This window comes from Schistocerca gregaria, chromosome 6 (assembly GCF_023897955.1).
Source record: "Schistocerca gregaria isolate iqSchGreg1 chromosome 6, iqSchGreg1.2, whole genome shotgun sequence".
Taxonomy (NCBI): domain Eukaryota; kingdom Metazoa; phylum Arthropoda; class Insecta; order Orthoptera; family Acrididae; genus Schistocerca; species Schistocerca gregaria.
Window position 1 is genome coordinate 371,247,127 of NC_064925.1, and position 18,736 is coordinate 371,265,862.

The window sequence follows — 18,736 nt, forward strand, 5'->3', positions numbered from 1 at the left end:
GTATGATGTTTGTAAGTTTATATAGGCTTGGAATTTACACTGCTTGATGTATAATGAACAATAGTCCAATAAGTCTAAGCCAATACAGTTTAAAATATTTTGAATGCGAAACTTGGTGGTGCTTGGTTAGTGTCATTACAGAAAAAGCCTATAATATCGCTAACTATTTCGCGATAGTACCGATAGTCGCAGAACGCGACAGTCGAGAGCTGTAGTTCAGCTTTCATGTTACGTGTAACCTGCAGTGTTGGCGCCGTAGCTACAAGACGCAAATTGCTGTACTTTGATAAAGCTATTCACCACGGAAGTTTTGTATTTTACATCAATGTCGAAGACTGAGTGTCTATGTGGATGAAATGACGATGATAAGGACAACACAACACATAGTCCCTGAGCGGAGAAAATCTCGAGCTCGGGCCCTTAGGAATGACATTCCGTCGCGCTGACCACTCAGCTACCAGGGGCGGACTAATACAATATGTGCTGGAGCTATAACTCTAGTGCTAAGTCAACTTTTTTTTCTTTTGCTACAGAATTGAATTTATCTCGTAACTAAATAAGTACCCTATATAATGAAGATGTAAACAGAACGAAACATCTTAAGCATCATACGAAACAAGTTACATATAGGCATATGACGCTAAGGTATATGACACTAAAGTATGATGTTTGTAAGTTTATATAGGCTTGGAATTTACACTGCTTGATGTATAATGAACAATAGTCCAATAAGTCTAAGCCAATACAGTTTAAAATATTTTGAATGCGAAACTTGGTGGTGCTTGGTTAGTGTCATTACAGAAAAAGCCTATAATATCGCTAACTATTTCGCGATAGTACCGATAGTCGCAGAACGCGACAGTCGAGAGCTGTAGTTCAGCTTTCATGTTACGTGTAACCTGCAGTGTTGGCGCCGTAGCTACAAGACGCAAATTGCTGTACTTTGATAAAGCTATTCACCACGGAAGTTTTGTATTTTACATCAATGTCGAAGACTGAGTGTCAGAGAGATAGTAAAATGAAATTCTGAACTCGTGTATTGTGTCACAAGTTAGTTGTCAGCCGCGTTACGATGGTTATGGGACAAGTGACATAGAATGAATCTAGACTAAGTGAACGTTCAAAGAGAGGGAGAAACATATAGTAAGTTTGACTAAATTTCATGAAAAGACATACTTTTCTTTCAGAGACCGTACTGTGTGATCAGCAGTCAGCCACGTCGTAAACAGTCACACGTACGCTCGCGAAATCAATTGGTTGCAAAACTACGACAGATTGATGTTAAATTTGAGAATTGTGCCACCAGTCAAAGTAAAGACAATGCTTTCGAACAGTGAACGCTGCGTGATTGCGCCATAGTAATAGAAATGAGTGATTCACGTCAGGACAATAGACCTCAGTTCACTTCAAACAGACCACGTGTTTGAATGCCAGTTAATACAAATTAGTAGTTACTCAACAAACTGGAAGTAGCTCCACTAATTATACACGAACTCAGTGAAGCTGTTATTTTGTCTACTTGCCTAAGAGAACTGGACAGGAAATCCTGGGGAGGTATACCCTGTGTATAAACTGAAAAGCGAGCAGCGCCCGTAGTGGATGAAGCTGTTTTTTCCGTACAGGTTGACTAAGAATCAATTTCCCCTCTAGCAGTGTAGAGCAGCTCGCAGAGACTTGCGTAGAATCTGTCCATGTGTTTTTCTTGCGGTAATATTATTAGTAACTCATATCTGTATTACATGTAGTGTTAACACACTCTGCGGAAAATAAACGCCCCCAGATCGCACCGCTGGCAAGTCATGCAAACTGAGTAGCCAAGGATTCATAAGGCGAATTGCGGTAGAGTGAGTATAACTTTGTGGAACACCCTGTAGTTACTCCTTGTGACGCAGCGGGGACTCACCTGCCCGCTCTTCAGTTTGTAAACCTAAGAAGGAGGGAAGAGCATGAACACAATCCGGTGACTACCTTCCTTTCATGCTTTAATACTGCACTCATACGTGACACACTTTTAATATTTGTTCTTAACCCACTTCATTTAATAGTAAACTGTAATTTTATACCACTAAGACACTATATATCCACTGCATTTTTCATGCAGAATATTTTCGATAGTGAGAGAAAAGAAATTATGTTGAGGTGGCAAAAATATTTCTAATCGGTTACAATGACGATATTCACTGATTTTCCTGAACGAGACGTGCTGAAAGACGAAGAGCCGTTCTGCCTATTTACTCACAAGCTGACTGTGACAATGAGAACGCTGTAATCTGTTCAACGATCTTATTTATTAAGTTTTCTTTAATTTGTGCTAGCTACATAGCCTTGGCGGGATTACAGCAGTTGAGTGGAGCCAGAATAAAATAAACTATGTTCATAATTTGACAATCAATAGTAATTTCACACTGTGTTCCAGAAATAATTTTAACTATTCTGAAGAGTATCTGTACCAAATAGAGTACAGGTTCGCTATATCCAGTTACTCACAGGATGTAATCACAACTTTTATATTAAGTTGTCGTTTGACAGCAACGGTATCTAAAATGTACATTTTTCTCTTTTGCGCACAGAGATTATATTTTTAGTTAGTCTATTATTGGGCAATGGAGTTCTCTTGGTTAAGTATTTTTTATTATTTTTTAAATATATATAATGTCATAACACCTAAGGAGCTTACCTAGCTAATAAATAGTCTTACATTCTTTCAAAGGAATTAACGGAGGGGTATCTGTTGAGAGGCCAGACAAACGTGTGGTTCCTGAATAGGGGCAGCAGCCTTTTCAGTAGTTGCAGGGGCAACAGTCTGGATGATTGACTGATCTGGCCTTGTAACAATAACCAAAACGGCCTTGCTGTGCTGGTACTGCGAACGGCTGAAAGCAAGGAGAAACTACGGCCGTAATTTTTCCCGAGGGCATGCAGCTTTACTGTATGATTAAATGATGATGGCGTCCTCTTGGGTAAAATATTCCGGAGGTAAAATAGTCCCCCATTCGGATCTCCAGGCGGGGACTACTCAAGAGGATGTCGTTATCAGGAGAAAGAAAACTGGCATTCTACGGATCGGAGCGTGGAATGTCAGATCCCTTAATCGAGCAGGTAGGTTAGAAAATTTAAAAAGGGAAATGGATAGGTTAAAGTTAGATATAGTGGGAATTAGTGAAGTTCGGTGGCAGGAGGAACAAGACTTTTGGTCAGGTGAATACAGGGTTATAAACACAAAATCAAATAGGGGTAATGCAGGAGTAGGTTTAATAATGAATAGGAAAATAGGAATGCGGGTAAGCTACTACAAACAGCATAGTAAACGCATTATTGTGGCCAAGATAGATACGAAGCCCACACCTACTACAGTAGTACAAGTTTATATGCCAACAAGCTCTGCAGATGACGAAGAAATTGATGAAATGTATGATCAAATCAAAGAAGTTATTCAGATAGTGAAGGGAGACGAGAATTTAATAGTCATGGGTGACTGGAATTCGGTAGAAGGAAAAGGGAGAGAAGGAAACATAGTAAGTGAATATGGACTGGGGCACAGAAATGACGGAGGAAGCCGCCTGGTAGAATTTTGCACAGAGCACAACTTAATCATAAGTAACACTTGGTTCAAGAATCATAAAAGAAGGCTGTATACATGGAAGAAGCCTGGAGATACTGACAGGTTTCAGATAGATTATATAATGGTAAGACAGAGATTTAGGAACCAGGTTTTAAATTGTAAGACATTTCCAGAGGCAGATGTGGACTCTGACCACAATCTATTGGTTATGACCTGTAGATTAAAACTGAAGAAACTGCAAAAAGGTGGGAATTTAAGGAGATGGGACACGGATAAACTAAAAGAACCAGAGATTGTACAGAATTTCAGGGAGAGCATAAGGGAGCAATTGACAGGAATGGGGGAAAGAAATACAGTAGAAGAAGAATGGGTAGCTTTGAGCGTTGAAGTAATGAAGGCAGCAGAGGGTCAAGTAGGTAAAAAGACGAGGGCTAGTAGAAACCCTTGGGTAACAGAAGAAATATTGAATTTAATTGATGAAAGGAAAAAATAAAAAATGCAGTAAATGAAGCAGGCAAAAAGGAATACAGACGTCTCAAAAATGAGATCGACAGGAAGTGCAAAATGGCTAAGCAGGATGGCTAGAGGACAAATGTTAGGATGTAGAGGCTTATCTCACTAGGGGTAAGATAGATACTGCAAAGAAGGGAAATCAGAAAGGTGGAAGGAGTATATAGAGGGTCTATACAAGGGCGATGTACTTGAGGAGAATATTATGGAACTGGAAGAGGATGTAGATGAAGATGAAATGGGAGATACGATAGTGCGTGAAGACTTTGACAGAGCACTGAAAGACCTGAGTCGAAACAAGGCCCCCAGAGTAGACAACATTCCATTGGAACTACTGACGGCCTTGGGAGAGCCAGTAGTGACAAAACTCTGCCATCTGGTGAGAAAGATGTATGAGACAAGTAAAATACTCTCAGATTTCAAGCAGAATATAATAATTCCAATCCCAAAGAAAGCAGGTGTTGACAGATGTGAAAATTACCGAACTCTCAGTTTAATAAGTCACAGCTGCAAAATACTAATGCGAATTCTTTACAGACGTTACAGACGAATGGAAAAACTAATACTGGAATACTCTCTTTCAAATTCTGAAGGTGGCAGGGGTAAAATACAAGGAGCGAAAGGCTATTTACAATTTGTACAGAAACCAGATGGCAGTTATAAGAGTCGAGGGACATGAAAGGGAAGCAGTGGTTGGGAAGGGAGTGAGACAGCGTTGTAGCCTCTTCCCGATGTTATTCAATCTGTATATTCAGCAAGCAGTGAAGGGAACAAAAGAAAACTTCGGAGTAGGTATTAAAATTCATGGAGAAGAAATAAAAACTTTGAGGTTTGCCGATGACATTGTAACTCTGTCAGAGACAGCAAAGGACTTGGAAGAGCAGTTGAACGGAATGGATAGTGTCTTGAAAGGAGGATATAAGATGAACATCAACATAAGCAAAACGAGGATAATGGAATGTAGTCGAATTAAGTCGGGTGATGTTGAGGGTATTAGATTAGGAAATGAGACACTTAAAGTAGTAACGGAGTTTTGCTATTTGGGGAGCAAAATAACTGATGATGGTCGAAGTAGAGAGGATATAAAATGTAGACTGGCAATGGCAAGGAAAGCGTTTCTGAAGAAGAGACATTTGTTAACATCGAGTATAGTTTTAAGTGTCAGGAAGACATTTCTGAAAGTATTTGTATTTAGTGTGGCCATGTATGGAAGTGAAACATGGACGATAAATAGTTTGGACAAGAAGAGAATAGGAGCTTTCGAAATGTGGTGCTACAGAAGAATGCTGAAGATTAGATGGGTAGAACACATAACTAATGAGGAAGTATTGAATAGGATTGGGGAGAAGAGAAGTTTGTGGCACAACTTGACCAGAAGAAGGGATCGGTTGGTAGGACATGTTCTGAGGCATCACGGGATTACCAATTTAGTATTGGAGGGCAGCGTGGAGGGTAAAAATCGTAAAGGGAGACCAAGAGATGACTACACTACGCAGATTCAGAAGGATGTAGGTTGCAGTGGGTACTGGGAGATGAAGAGGCTTGCACAGGATAGAGTAGCATGGAGAGCTGTATCAAACCAGTCTCAGGACTGAAGACCACAACAACAAGAGTGTTCCAAAATTCTCTGGTTTAAATAGTATAGAGCTAAAGAATGCTAAAGTGAGTACTTTGAGAAGAAGAATAATTGTGGTCTTCAGTCAGAAAATTGGCTGATGCAGCACTCCACGCTACTCGTACTTTAGCCTGTGTAAGTCTTTCACTCTCCGAGTAACTACTGAAACTAACATCCTACAGAATCTATTTACTGTATTCATCTCTTGGCCTCAGCCTACAATTTTAACCCCCGCCCCTCCCCCCCCCCCCTACTTCCCTCGAATTCCCTCAGAATACGGGACATGTCCGAAAGAACAGATTTTCATATAGTCAAGGGTAACCGGACATTGACCTTCTTCTTCTGTGCGGATGCACACGTATTGCGCGAACTCTTACGGGAATGTAGTGTGTGGACATTAAGTTGGAAATGTGGGTCTCACGGGGAGCGTGCTACGAATAAGTCCCTCGAGTCGCACTTTCCTCTTTGCCCTCGGTGGCTCAAATGGATAGAGCATCTGCCGTGAAAGCAGGAGATCTCGAGTTCGAGTCCCAGTCGGGGCACACATTGTCAGCAGTCCCCGTTGATGTATATCAACGCCTGTCGACAGCTTATGGTCGATTTAATCATCATTTAATTCTAGAGCGCTGCGTGTTCACCAATGGTATCTGTTCATTCAGACTTGTCCGGAAAAACAGATACTATTTTCATGTCATAAAGATGAATCAAGGTCATGTTTGTTTCCGTTTAGTACTCAGTATCGGCTGCTTTAGTTTTGAGGTAGGTGGAGACAACGTGTTTACTTTCGTACAAGTAAGTCAAGACTTATTAAATAACTCTTCCATATGCTTTTGTCAAGAATTCGATGTTTCATTTTTCTCTTCATTTGCTCTATTTTTTGCTGTTTGATTTGAAATTAATTTTTTCGCCCTTTCCCACCCCTAAAATTTTGCTGCGCTAGGCGGTGTAACTGTTCTGGTATAAAGAGAGAAACGGCCCTGCTTATATGGAAGAGTCCTGCTTATGCGCTGAGAAAACTCCCAGTCACTTCGACAAGCATGTGCACACTAAACACACAGTTTGATGAAGACTTTAAGCCCTAGAAGACCCACCTGCCTATACTGCTGCGGAGAGATGACCTTATAGTGACTCTGGCGCAGCCACTGGTGCACTGCCGAGGTGTAGTTACCGGAGGTGTCCGGAAGAGCGGCGGCCACGTCCACAGACTCCTTCCCAGCGCGTTGCCCTCGCTTGTGTCTCAAGGCAGATGCCCTTCCGCGCGGCGGCTCCCGCAGCCCTGGGAAGTCCACCATCCAAAACACTGAAACACTGACAAGCGCCTGTGCTCTCCGTCTCGCAAAGTTATCACTCAGGGTTGAGTATCACGGACAGACCTGTTAAATTTACCTCTCTTTCCATCAATCAAAGAACGACCACAAACAACCTACCGACATTTCTACTATAGCAAGCTCTTCATCCATTACAACCAAAATTTCCGTGTAACATAACAGATACTTCAAGCTACATCATAAAATTTCTTGATGTTATCCAGCTCCATACGTCATTTTATTATACAGGGTGGTCCATTGATCGTGACAGGCCCAAATATCTCACGAAATAAGCGTCAAACGAAAAAACTACAGAAAGCGAAACTTGTCTAACTTGAAGGGGGAAACCATATGGCGCTATGGTTGGCCCGCTAGATGGTGCTGCCATAGGTCAAACGGATATCAACTGCGTTTTTTTAAAAGTATGTATTTTTAATACATATTCGTGTAGTACGTAAAGAAATGTGAATGTTTTAGTTGGACCACATATATTCGCTTTGAGACAGATGGCGCTGTAATAGTTACAAACATATGGCTCATAATTTTAGACGAACAATTGGTAACAGGTAGGTTCTTCAAATTCAAATACGGAACGTAGGTACGTTTGAACATTTTATTTCAGTTGTTCCAATGTGATACATGTACCTTTGTGAACTTATCATTTCTGAGAACGCGTGCTGTTACAGCGTGATTACCTGTAAATACCAAATTAATTCAATAAATGTTCAAAATGACGTCCGTCAACCTCAGACGTTCATAACGGGTGGCAGGGACGAAGAATCCAGTTAAATTTTTAAAGTGCTTTATCTGAAGACTTCCTTGAGCAGTTAAACAGAGAACCGACTCGTGGCGTTAACATATTAGACCTTCGAGTGCCAAACAGACCCGAACTATTTGAAACAGTTAACGCAGGACAGGGAATCAGCGATCATAAAGCGGTTACTGCATCGATGATTTCAGCAGTAAATAGAAATATTAAAAAAGGTAGGAAGATTTTTCTGTTTAGCAAAAGTGACAAAAAGCAGATTACAGAGTACCTGACGGCTCAACACAAAAGTATTGTCTCAAGTACAGATAGTGTTGAGGATCAGTGGACAAAGTTCAAAACCATCGTACAATATGCGTTAGATGAGTACGTGCCAAGCAAGATCGTAAGAGATGGAAAAGAGCCACCGTGGTACAACAACCGAGTTTGAAAACTGCTGCAGAACCAAAGGTAACTTCACAGCAAACATAAACATAGCCAAAGCCTTGCAGACAAACAAAAATTACTCGAAGCGAAATGTAGTGTGATGAGGGCTATGCGAAAGGCGTTAAATGAATTCGAAATAAAGTTCTATGTACTGACTTGGCAGAAAATCCTAAGAAATTTTGGTCTTATGTCAAAGCGGTAGGTGGATCAAAACAAAATGTCCAGACACTCTGTGACCAAAATGGTACTGAAACAGAGGATGACAGACTAAAGGCCGAAATACTAAATGTCTTTTTCCAAAGCTGTTTCACAAAGGAAAACTGCATTGTAGTTCCTTCTCTAGATCGTCGTATAGATGACAAAATGGTAGACATCGAAATAGACAACAGAGGGATAGACAAACAATTAAAATCGCTCAAAAGAGGAAAGGCCGCTGACCTGATGGGATACCACTTCGATTTTACACAGAGTACGCGAAGGAAGGTTCCCTCCTTCTTGCAGCGGTGTACCGTAGGTATCTAGAAGACCGCAGCGTTCCAAAGGATTGGAAAATTGTACAGGTCGTCCCCGTTTTCAAGAAGGGACGTAGAACAGATGTGCAAAACTATAGACCTATATCTCTAACGTCGATCAGTTGTAGAATTTTGGAACACGTATTATGTTTGAGTATAATGACTTTTCTGGAGACTAGAAATCTACTCTGTAGCAATCAGCATGGGTTTCTAAAAAGACGGTCCTGTGAAACCCAGCTTGCGCTATTCGTCCACGAGACTCAGAGGGCCATAGACACGGGTTCACAGGTACATGCCGTGTTTCTTGACTTCCGCAAGGCGTTCAATACAGTTCCCCACAGTCGTTTAATGAACAAAGTAAGAGCATATGGACTATCAGACCAAGTGTGTGATTGGATTGAAGAGTTCCTAGACAGCAGGACGCAGTATGCCATTCTCAATGGAGAGAAGTCTTCCGAAGTGAGGGTGATTTCGGGTGTGCCGCAGGGGAGTGTTGCTATTCACAATATACATAAATGACCTGGTGGATGACATCGGAAGTTCACTGAGGCTTTTTGCAGATGATGCTGTTGTGTATCGAGAGGTTGTAACAATGGAAAATTGTACTGAAATGCAGGAGGATCTGCAGCGAATTGAGGCATGCTGCAGAGAATGGCAATTGAATCTCAATGGAGACAAGTGTACTGTGCTGCGAATACACGGAAAGATAGATCCCTTATCATTCAGCTACAAAATAGCAGGTCAGCAACTGGAAGCAGTTAATTCCATAAATTATCTGGGAGTACGCATTAGGAGTGATTTAAAATGGAATGATCATATAAAGTTAATCGTTGGTAACGCAGATGCCAGACTGAGATTCATTGGAAGAATCCTAAGGAAATGCAATCCGAAAACAAAGGAAGTAGGTTAACAGTACTGCTCAGCAGTGTGGGATCCGTACCAGATAGGGTTGCTGGAAGAGATAGAGAAGATCCAACGGAGAGCAGCGCGCTTCGTTACAGGGTCATTTAGTAATCGCGAAAGCATTACGGAGATGACAGATAAACTCCAGTGGAAGACTGCAGGAGAGACGCTCAGTAGCTCGGTACGGACTTTTGTTAAAGTTTCGAGAACTTACCTTCACCAAAGAATGAAGCAGTATATTGCTTCCTCCTACGTATTTCTCGCGAAGAGACCATGAGGATAAAATCAGAGAGATTAGAGCCCACACAGAAGCATACCGCCAATCTTTCTTTTCTCGAACAATACGAGACTGGAATAGAAGGGAGGTACCCTCCGCCACACACTGTCAGGTGGCTTGCGGAGTATGGATGTAGATGTAGATGTAGATGTAGACGCATGTTGTCAGGTGTTGTCGGCGGTAAATATCGGGTGGACGTGCGGGCCATGGTATAGTGCTTCGTCGACCAATCCACCTGTCATGAAATATGCTATTAAATACCGCTTCAACCGCACGCGAGCTATTTGTCGCACATCGATCATGTTGGAAGTACATCGCCATTCTGTCATGCAGTGAAACATCTTGTAGTAACATTACGTAGAAAATCAGCATACATTGCACCATTTAGATTGCCATCGATAAAATGGGGGCCAATTATCCTTCCTCCCATAATGCCTCACCATACATAAACCCGCTCTTATTCCCAGTGGCAGAACTGTACAAGACGTTCCAAGTCGTCGCCATACAATTCCTGGTGCATAGAATTATGGTACGGGTGCAATCGATGTTGATTTAGCATTCTCAACACCATGTTGATGTAGCATTCTCAACACCATGTTGATGTAGCATTCTCAACACCAACGTTTTTGAGATTCCCGATTCTTGCGCAATTTGTCTGCTACTGATGTGCGGACGAGCCGCGACAGCAGCTAAAACACCTACTTGGGCATCATCATTTGTTGCAGGTCGTGGTTGACGTTTCACATATGGCTGAAAACTTCCTGTTTCCTTAAATAACGTAACTATCCGGCGAACGGTCCGGACACTTGGGTGATGTCGTCCAGGATACCGAGCAGCATAGATAGCACACACCCGCTGGGGATTTTGATCACAATAGCCATACATCAACATGATATCGACCATTTCCGCAATTGGTAAACGGTCCATTTTAACACGGGTAATGTATCACGAAGCAAATACCGTCCGCACTGGCGGGATGTTACGTGATACCACGTACTTATTCGTTTGTGACTGTTACAGCGCCATCTGTCACAAAGCGAAGAAAGTGGTCCAACTGAAACAATTATATTTCTTTACGTACTACACGAATATGTAATAAAAAATGGGGGTTCCTATTTACAAAACGCAGTTGATATCCGTTTCACTTATGGTAGCGCCATCTAGTGGGCCAACCATAGCGCCTACTGGTTTCCCCCTTCAAGCTAGACAAGTTTCGTTCTTCGTAGTTTTTTCGTTTGATGCTTATTTCGTGAGATATTTGGCCGGTCACTATCAATGGACCACCCTGTACACCCTAAGAAAAAACGTACGCACCATGAAGAAATTATCTAATGGGACGAAAATCGGTAGATGCGATGTACATACACAAATAAATCATTAAAATTTTAGAAAAATTGGATGATTTATTCAAGATAAAGAGCTTCACCATTTGAGCAAGTCAATAAAGCGTTTGTCCACCTCTGACCATCATGCAAGCAGTTACTCAGGTTGGCATTGAATAACAGAGCTGTTGGATGACCTCTGAGGAATACCGTGCCAAATTCTATGCAATTGGCGCGTTAGATCGTCAAAATCCTGAGGTGGTTGGTGGCCTCTCCCCATAATGCTCCAAACGTTCTCAATTGGGAAGAGATTCGGCGATCTTGTGGCCAAGATGGGATTTAGCAATCACATAGACAAACAGTTTAAACTCTTTCTGTGTGCGAACGGACATTACGTTGCTGAAATGTAAGCCTGAAAGACTTGCTATGAAGGGCAACAAAAAGTGGTCTATATACCTCTGTGCTGCAAGAGTGCAGCGGATGACAACCATACGGAACGTCTACATCTACATCTACATGGATACTCAGCAAATCACATTTAAGTGCCTGGCAGAGGGTTCATCAAAACATGTTCACAATTCTCTATTATTCCAATCTAGTATGGCACGCGGAAAGAATGAACATCTATATCTTTCCGTATGAGCACTGATTTCCCTTATTTTATCAAAAATGTGTGTGAAATCTTATGGGACTTAACTGGTAAGGTCATCAGTCCCTAAGCTTACACACTACTTAACTTAATTATCCTAAGGACAAACACACACACCCATGCCCGAGGGAGGACTCGAACCTCCGCCGGGACCAGCTGCACAGTCCATGGCTGCAGCGCCTAAGACCGCTCGGGTAATCCCGCGCGGCCCTTATTTTATCGTGGTGATCGTTCCGCCCTATGTAGGTCGGTGTTAACAAAATATTTTCGCATTCGGAGGAGAAAGTAGGTAATTGGATTTTCGTGAGAAGATTACGTCGCAACGAAAAACGCCTTTCTTTTAATAATTTCCAGCCCAAATCCTGTATCATTTCTGTGACACACTCTCCTGTTTCGCGATAATACAAAACGCGCTGCCTTTCTTCGAACTTTTTTGATGTACTCCGTCAGTCCTACATGGTAAGGACCCCACACCGCGCAGCAGTATTCTAAAAGAGGACGGACAAGCGTAGTGTAGGCAGTCTCCTTTGTAGGTCTGTTACATTTTCTAAGTGTCCTGCCAATAAAACATAGCCTTTGGTTAGCCTTCCCCATAACATTTTCTATGTCCTCTTTCCAATTTAAGTTGTTCGTAATTGTAATACCTAGGTATTTAGTTGAATTTACGACTTTTAGATTAGACTGATTTATCGTGAAACCGAAGTTTAACGAGTTCTTTTTAGTACTAATGTGGATGACCTCACACTTTTCATTATTTAGGGTCAACTGCCACTTTTCGCACCATTCAGATGTTTTTCCGAAATCGTTTTGCAGTTTGTTTTGATCTTCTGATGACTTTATTAGTCGATAAATGACAGCGTCATCTGCAAACAACTGAAGACGGCTGCCCATATTGCCTCCCAAATCGTTTATATAGATAAGGAAGAGAAAAGGGCCCAAAACAATACCTTGGGGATCGTGCATTGAAAAGAAATGGCATCCCAAACCATCAATCCTGATTGTCGGGTCGTATGCTGGGCGACAGCCAGGTTGGTACCCCATCCCAGTCCATGGCGTCTCTAGGCACGTCTTCGGGCTGGAATCTCATTGACTGGAGCAGACTTGTCTTCAGAGATGAGTCCTGCTTCGAACTGAGCCCCAGTGAAGACCTGTCTGGAGACGCCCCAGACAGAGCCTGATGTTGCCCGCCGAACGGCCTGACAACCAGGAGTAGTGCCATTGCCTTTCGTAGCGGGACCCCATTGGTTGTCATCCGCGTCACCCTTACATCACAGCGGTACGTCGACGATATTCTACGCCCTGTTTTGTTGACCTTCATGGCAATCCATTCTGAGTTTACATTTCATAAAATAATGCCCGCCCGCGCACGGTATTTCTACTGTTTGCCGAACTGTACCTTGGCCAGAAAAATCTCCAATTGAGAAAGTTTAGAGCATTATGGGTGGAGCCCGCCAACCAACTCAAGATTTTGACGATCTGAACAGCCAGTTGGGGAGAATTTGGCACGATATTCCTCAGGAGGAACTTGCCAACATCTCTGGCAACCAAGGCCAAAACTGCTTGCATAAGGTCAGAGATGGCAAACTGGCTATTGACTTGCTATATCAGAGAAGGTCTTTCTCTTGAATAAATCATCCAATTTTTCTGAAATTTATTTGACAGTACATGTACGTCACATTTATCGATTTCAGCCCCTTTCGGATCATTCGTTGGTGGTGAGTCTATTTTTTTTTTTGTCTTAGAGTGGATTTAGTCTTGCAGTTGTCATTGTGTGACTCAAATCTTCGTTATTCCATTCCTTTATGTTATTCAGTGTCACAACCTCTGTTTACCTATAGTGAGATAATAGGTTCTGTGGGGCGAGGGGACTTCTCTCGCCCATCCCACCAAGACCAACACAACACCACTGCTCTTAATTTTTCACACATTTTAAAAACAGACCTCTGAAGCAAATGAGCCATCACAGTGGAAGTATAGGTCAAAATACCTCGATTCAGAAAAATTGTTTCACATAATGATCGTGTTTTAATTAATATTAAGTAATTATAACTTCAATATGAATACACTGATAACTTTCAAAATACATTGCTTTGATCAAATGAGATTCCACATCCATACTCTCCAAATGAAGTCCTTCCGTTTGATACGAATAATAACATTTTTCGGAATTTTTTTCGGAAATTATGTTACAGGTTTTCTGTCTTCATCTCATCCCATATAACGTCAATGATTTTCATGTAGACAGAACTGACACCCTTTGACAGAGATCCATTACTATTAAGAGGTCACTAATCATGCGGTAAATTGTCCTTTAACTGATTTAAAATCATCTAAATTATAAATTGAACCGAAATGCACGGGTTAGTTAACGCTGTAACAACTTCTAAACAAACTCTCTCAGTTAAAGGTGGACCGTGCCTGGCTGCCAGCGACAAGAAGAGGTTGGAACTACATAGGTGTATCATTCCAATTGGGTTCGTATTTACGTACCAAATTAGTTTATGATGGAAGACAAGACACTGGATATCTTAAAACTCGAACCAATCTGTTTCATTCATCTGTTTTTTCGAGCTTAAGGTAAAAAAATGTAAAATTGTAATTGTTATTCACAATCAAAATAACTTCAGGAGTCAACAAAATGCCTGGTCTTACGAATCTGAATTAAAACAATAATGTCAACGAAGATAAATACCAGCAGTGACATCCTTACTTCTACAGATTTCGTTCCGTTTGTCGCCACCAGCAGCCATAATGGCGGGGAAAAGCCTGAAGATGGTCTGAGGAAAGGGCCGAAACCGGTTGATAAGGAATAAAAATCTGAAAACAAGATCGAGACTGTTTCTATTTGATTTTTATCAGACAAGAGCTGCGGATTTGGGATCTACAAATCTGTATTCATAGAGGCTCGTGAAACTGCCAAAATTAATCGTAAAGTTGACCTCCACATCAGCAGAATGTCATGTCACGTTATGTTACGTTCCCTCAAGTGCTCGTGTGTACACACTAGACTTTTTTAACCACCACCCTTCAGAATTTTTTGCTACGGCCCCCCACGAATTCTTCTCCTGTGCCAAACTATTCACCTCAGAGTAGCACTTGCATCCTGTGTCCTCAACTATTTGTTGGAGATATTCCAAACCCTGCCTTCCGCTACAGTTTTTGCTCACTACAACTCCCTCAAGTAACATGGAAGTTACTCTTTGATATATTAAAACATGGCCTACAATTCTCTCCCTTGTACGTGCCAATGTTTTCCACACATCGCTTCCTCGGCGATTCTGTGGAGAGCCTTTCATTTTTGTTTAACGTTTCTCCTAATTCGCAACAACCTTCTGTAGCACCACATTTCAAACGCTTCGAGTCTCTTCCGACTTCCCCCAGTCCATGACTCACTTCCATATAAACTCTACAATCGCAGAAATTTCTTCCTAAAATTAAGGCCGCTGTTTGTTTACAAACAAACCGAATTCCTTTACTTCGTGGTCCCCAGTTTTGATGTTAAACTTATCACTAATCTCATTCCTGCCAAAGCTCACTATTTCCGCCTTTCTTCAGTTTATTCTCAATCGGCAATGCTTGATCATTCAACAGCTCCTGCAAATGTTCCTCACTCTCGCTGAGGATAGCAATGTCATCAGCGTCATCTAACAGATCCTCTATTTTCTTTCCTATTCTTCAGTATTTCATTCTTGTCATTAGATTCGATGCATGAGGTATTGAGCTGAGTGTGTGATACTTCTCGCACTTAGCTGCACTTTCCACGAAAGTCTGATGGTATGTCTCCAGACTCATTTAGTTCACAAAGTAACAGAAATGGTAATTTTGCTACCACCCTTCTTCCACCCCACAATTCACGTGATGTTAGAAATTCCGAATAAAAGATATCGATGTCTTCCGTCTTATTTGATTGCATGCTCGACTAGCAGTTCCCAAAGTAGGGTAACTAACCCCTTTGACTTAGGTAGTAAAACAAAATTTTCTGGGAGACAAAAACAAAATGGGTTCAATCATAAAATTAAATTATTTTAAAAGAGGCTATTTCTATTGTCGATATTACATTAGATCTTAATATTTGTTAGAGACGTAACCATTAATTACTAACAAAAATTGATGAGGATCATTAGCACTTGATGCGACATGATACAAACCACAGCATCTGAATCGAATATATCATGTATTTGAAACTTTTGCGCCATCAGTGAGGACAACAAGTTGCTGGCTCTAGCCACTTGCTTGGCTTTACATCTCCCATGAATCAACTCAGTTATCGCCTCGCCGTCACTCCTTGTCTAGCCAGTCTGTTGTTCGCTCAAAAAATGGCTCTGAGCACTATGGGACTTAACTTATGAGGTCATCAGTCCCCTAGAACCTAGAACTACTTAAACATAACCAACCTAAGGACATCACACACATCCATACCCGAGGCAAGATTCGAACCTGCAACCGTGGTGGTCGCGCGGTTGCTCGCTCACTGGAGAATCCTAAATAACAGAATGTATTTATTTTCAAATTGGAATATTTTGTATATTTATTTGGAGAAATGAATACACTTCACTCGACTTCTAATTTCTATTTTTATTTTAATGTTTTGTTCAGAAAGTATTTAAACATCGATCAGTATTCAGTTGTTATCAAGAGTACTTAGATCAAGCAAAAGCAAATCAGGAGTCGTTTCAGAATTTAAAGTTCAATGTTTAACTTAGAATTTCAAAGAGTACTAGAAGATATCTGTCCATAGATATTCGACTGTTTCCATGAAGACTATGACGTAACTGGTTCAGTAAAGTGGTAGTACAGTGGTAGGCATTCCGATTACACACTTCTATACCAGTGTTCGAAACCCGATCATTATTTACATTTTATTTTTTTATCTACCCATGTCTGTAGAAGAGTACTACACGAATTTGTAAAACAATGAATGAATGAGGAGATATTTAAATTGTTTAAAGTGAAATTCTGTAGTATGTTCTGTTAGTAATACTGGTAATGTTACATGCTTGTTACACGAAAGTGGTTTTTGGTCGGCCAGCAGGTATACCCGTTTATTCCACAGCTTGCATGGAGGGTCTCGAATTCAATCGATTCGGACCCGTCCAGCTCGTTTTGTCCTCTTCAGAGGATCAGTAATGGAAACACAACATTCCCAAATTATTTCTCATAGTGAACAGACAGCAAGTACCATAGACACAGACATTACATAATATGACACTTATTGTGAAACGCAGTTGTAATTTTTTTAATTGATATTACACCATTGTATCCCCTAACTTGATAAGGAACGTTACTATAGTGACGATACACGTACATAAATACACTCCTGGAAATGGAAAAAAGAACACATTGACACCGGATGGTCAGACCCACCATACTTGCTCCGGACACTGCGAGAGGGCTGTACAAGCAATGATCACACGCACGGCACAGCGGACACACCAGGAACCGCGGTGTTGGCCATCGAATGGCGCTAGCTGCGCAGCATTTGTGCACCGCTGCCGTCAATGTCAGCCAGTTTGCCGTGGCATACGGAGCTCCACCGCAGTCTTTAACACTGGAGCCTGCCGCGACAGCGTGGACGTGAACCGTATGTGCAGTTCATGGACTTTGAGCGAGGGCGTATAGTGGGCATGCGGGAGGCTGGGTGGACGTACCGCCGAATTGCTCAACATGTGGGGCGTGAGGTCTCCACAGTACATCGATGTTGTCGCCAGTGGTCGGCGGAAGGTGCACGTGCCCGTCGACCTGGGACCGGACCGCAGCGACGCACGGATGCAAGCCAAGACCGTAGGATCCTACACAGTGCCGTAGGGGACCGCACTGCCACTTCCCACTAAATTAGGGACACTGTTGCTCCTGGGGTATCGGCGAGGACCATTCGCAACCGTCTCCATGAAGCTGGGCTACGGTCCCGCACACCGTTAGGCCGTCTTCCGCTCACGCCCCAACATCGTGCAGCCCGCCTCCAGTGGTGTCGCTACAAGCGTGAATGGAGGGACGAATGGAGACGTGTCGTCTTCAGTGATGAGAGTCGCTTCTGCCTTGGTGCCAATGACGGTCGTATGCGTGTTTGGTGCCGTGCAGGTGAGCGCCACAATCAGGACTGCATACGACGGAGGCACACAGGGCCAACACCCGGCATCATGGTGTGGGGAGCGATCTCCTACACTGGCCGTACACCTCTGGTGATCGTCGATGGGACACTGAACAGTGCACGGTACAACCAAACCGTCATCGAACCCATCGTTCTACCATTCCTAGACCGGCAAGGGAACTTGCTGTTCCAACAGGACAATGCACGTCCGCATGTATCCCGTGCCACCCAACGTGCTCTAGAAGGCGTAAGTCAACTACCCTGGCCAGCAAGATCTCCGGATCTGTCCCCCATTGAGCATGTTTGGGACTGGATGAAGCGTCGTCTCACGCGGTCTGCACGTCCAGCACGAATGCTGGTCCAACTGAGACGCCAGGTGGAAATGGCATGGCAAGCCGTTCCACAGGACTACATCCAGCATCTCTACGATCGTCTCCATGGGAGAATAGCAGCCTGCATTACTGCGAAAGGTGGATATACACTGTACTAGTGCCGACATTGTGCATGCTCTTGTAAATAGGCTGCTTAGGTTTTCTTATTGGTAACGCCGCCGCCACGTAGCGCTCTGTCTGAAAATCACTGGCAGTGCCGTGTGCAGTCTGTGGCTGGTTGGCATTGTTGTAATACTCGCCATTGTAGTGTTGGGCGGCTGGATGCTAACAGCGCGTAGCGTTGCGCAGTTGGAGGTGACCCGCCAGCAGTGGTGGACGTGGGGAGAGAGATGGCGGAGTTTTGTAATTTGTAAGACTGGATGTCATGAACTATCATATATATTATGACTATTAAGGTAAATACATTG

The 18,736-nt window shown here is 42.5% G+C and overlaps 1 protein-coding gene across 10 annotated transcripts in view; it reads right to left on the reverse strand.

Annotated features, from left to right (window-relative positions):
- The window catches only part of LOC126278677 (nascent polypeptide-associated complex subunit alpha, muscle-specific form-like), a 125,258-nt gene that overhangs the window by 49,600 nt on the left and 56,922 nt on the right, over positions 1 to 18,736 (reverse strand). For all 10 annotated transcript variants that reach the window (XR_007550766.1, XR_007550767.1, XR_007550768.1 and 7 more), the window contains one exon: positions 6,779 to 6,963. Coding sequence is in view for 7 of the 10 variants with exons in the window: in XM_049978921.1 (XP_049834878.1) it covers positions 6,779 to 6,963 (185 nt within the window). In the remaining 3 variants the exon portion in view is untranslated. The remainder of the gene's footprint in view (positions 1 to 6,778; positions 6,964 to 18,736) is intronic.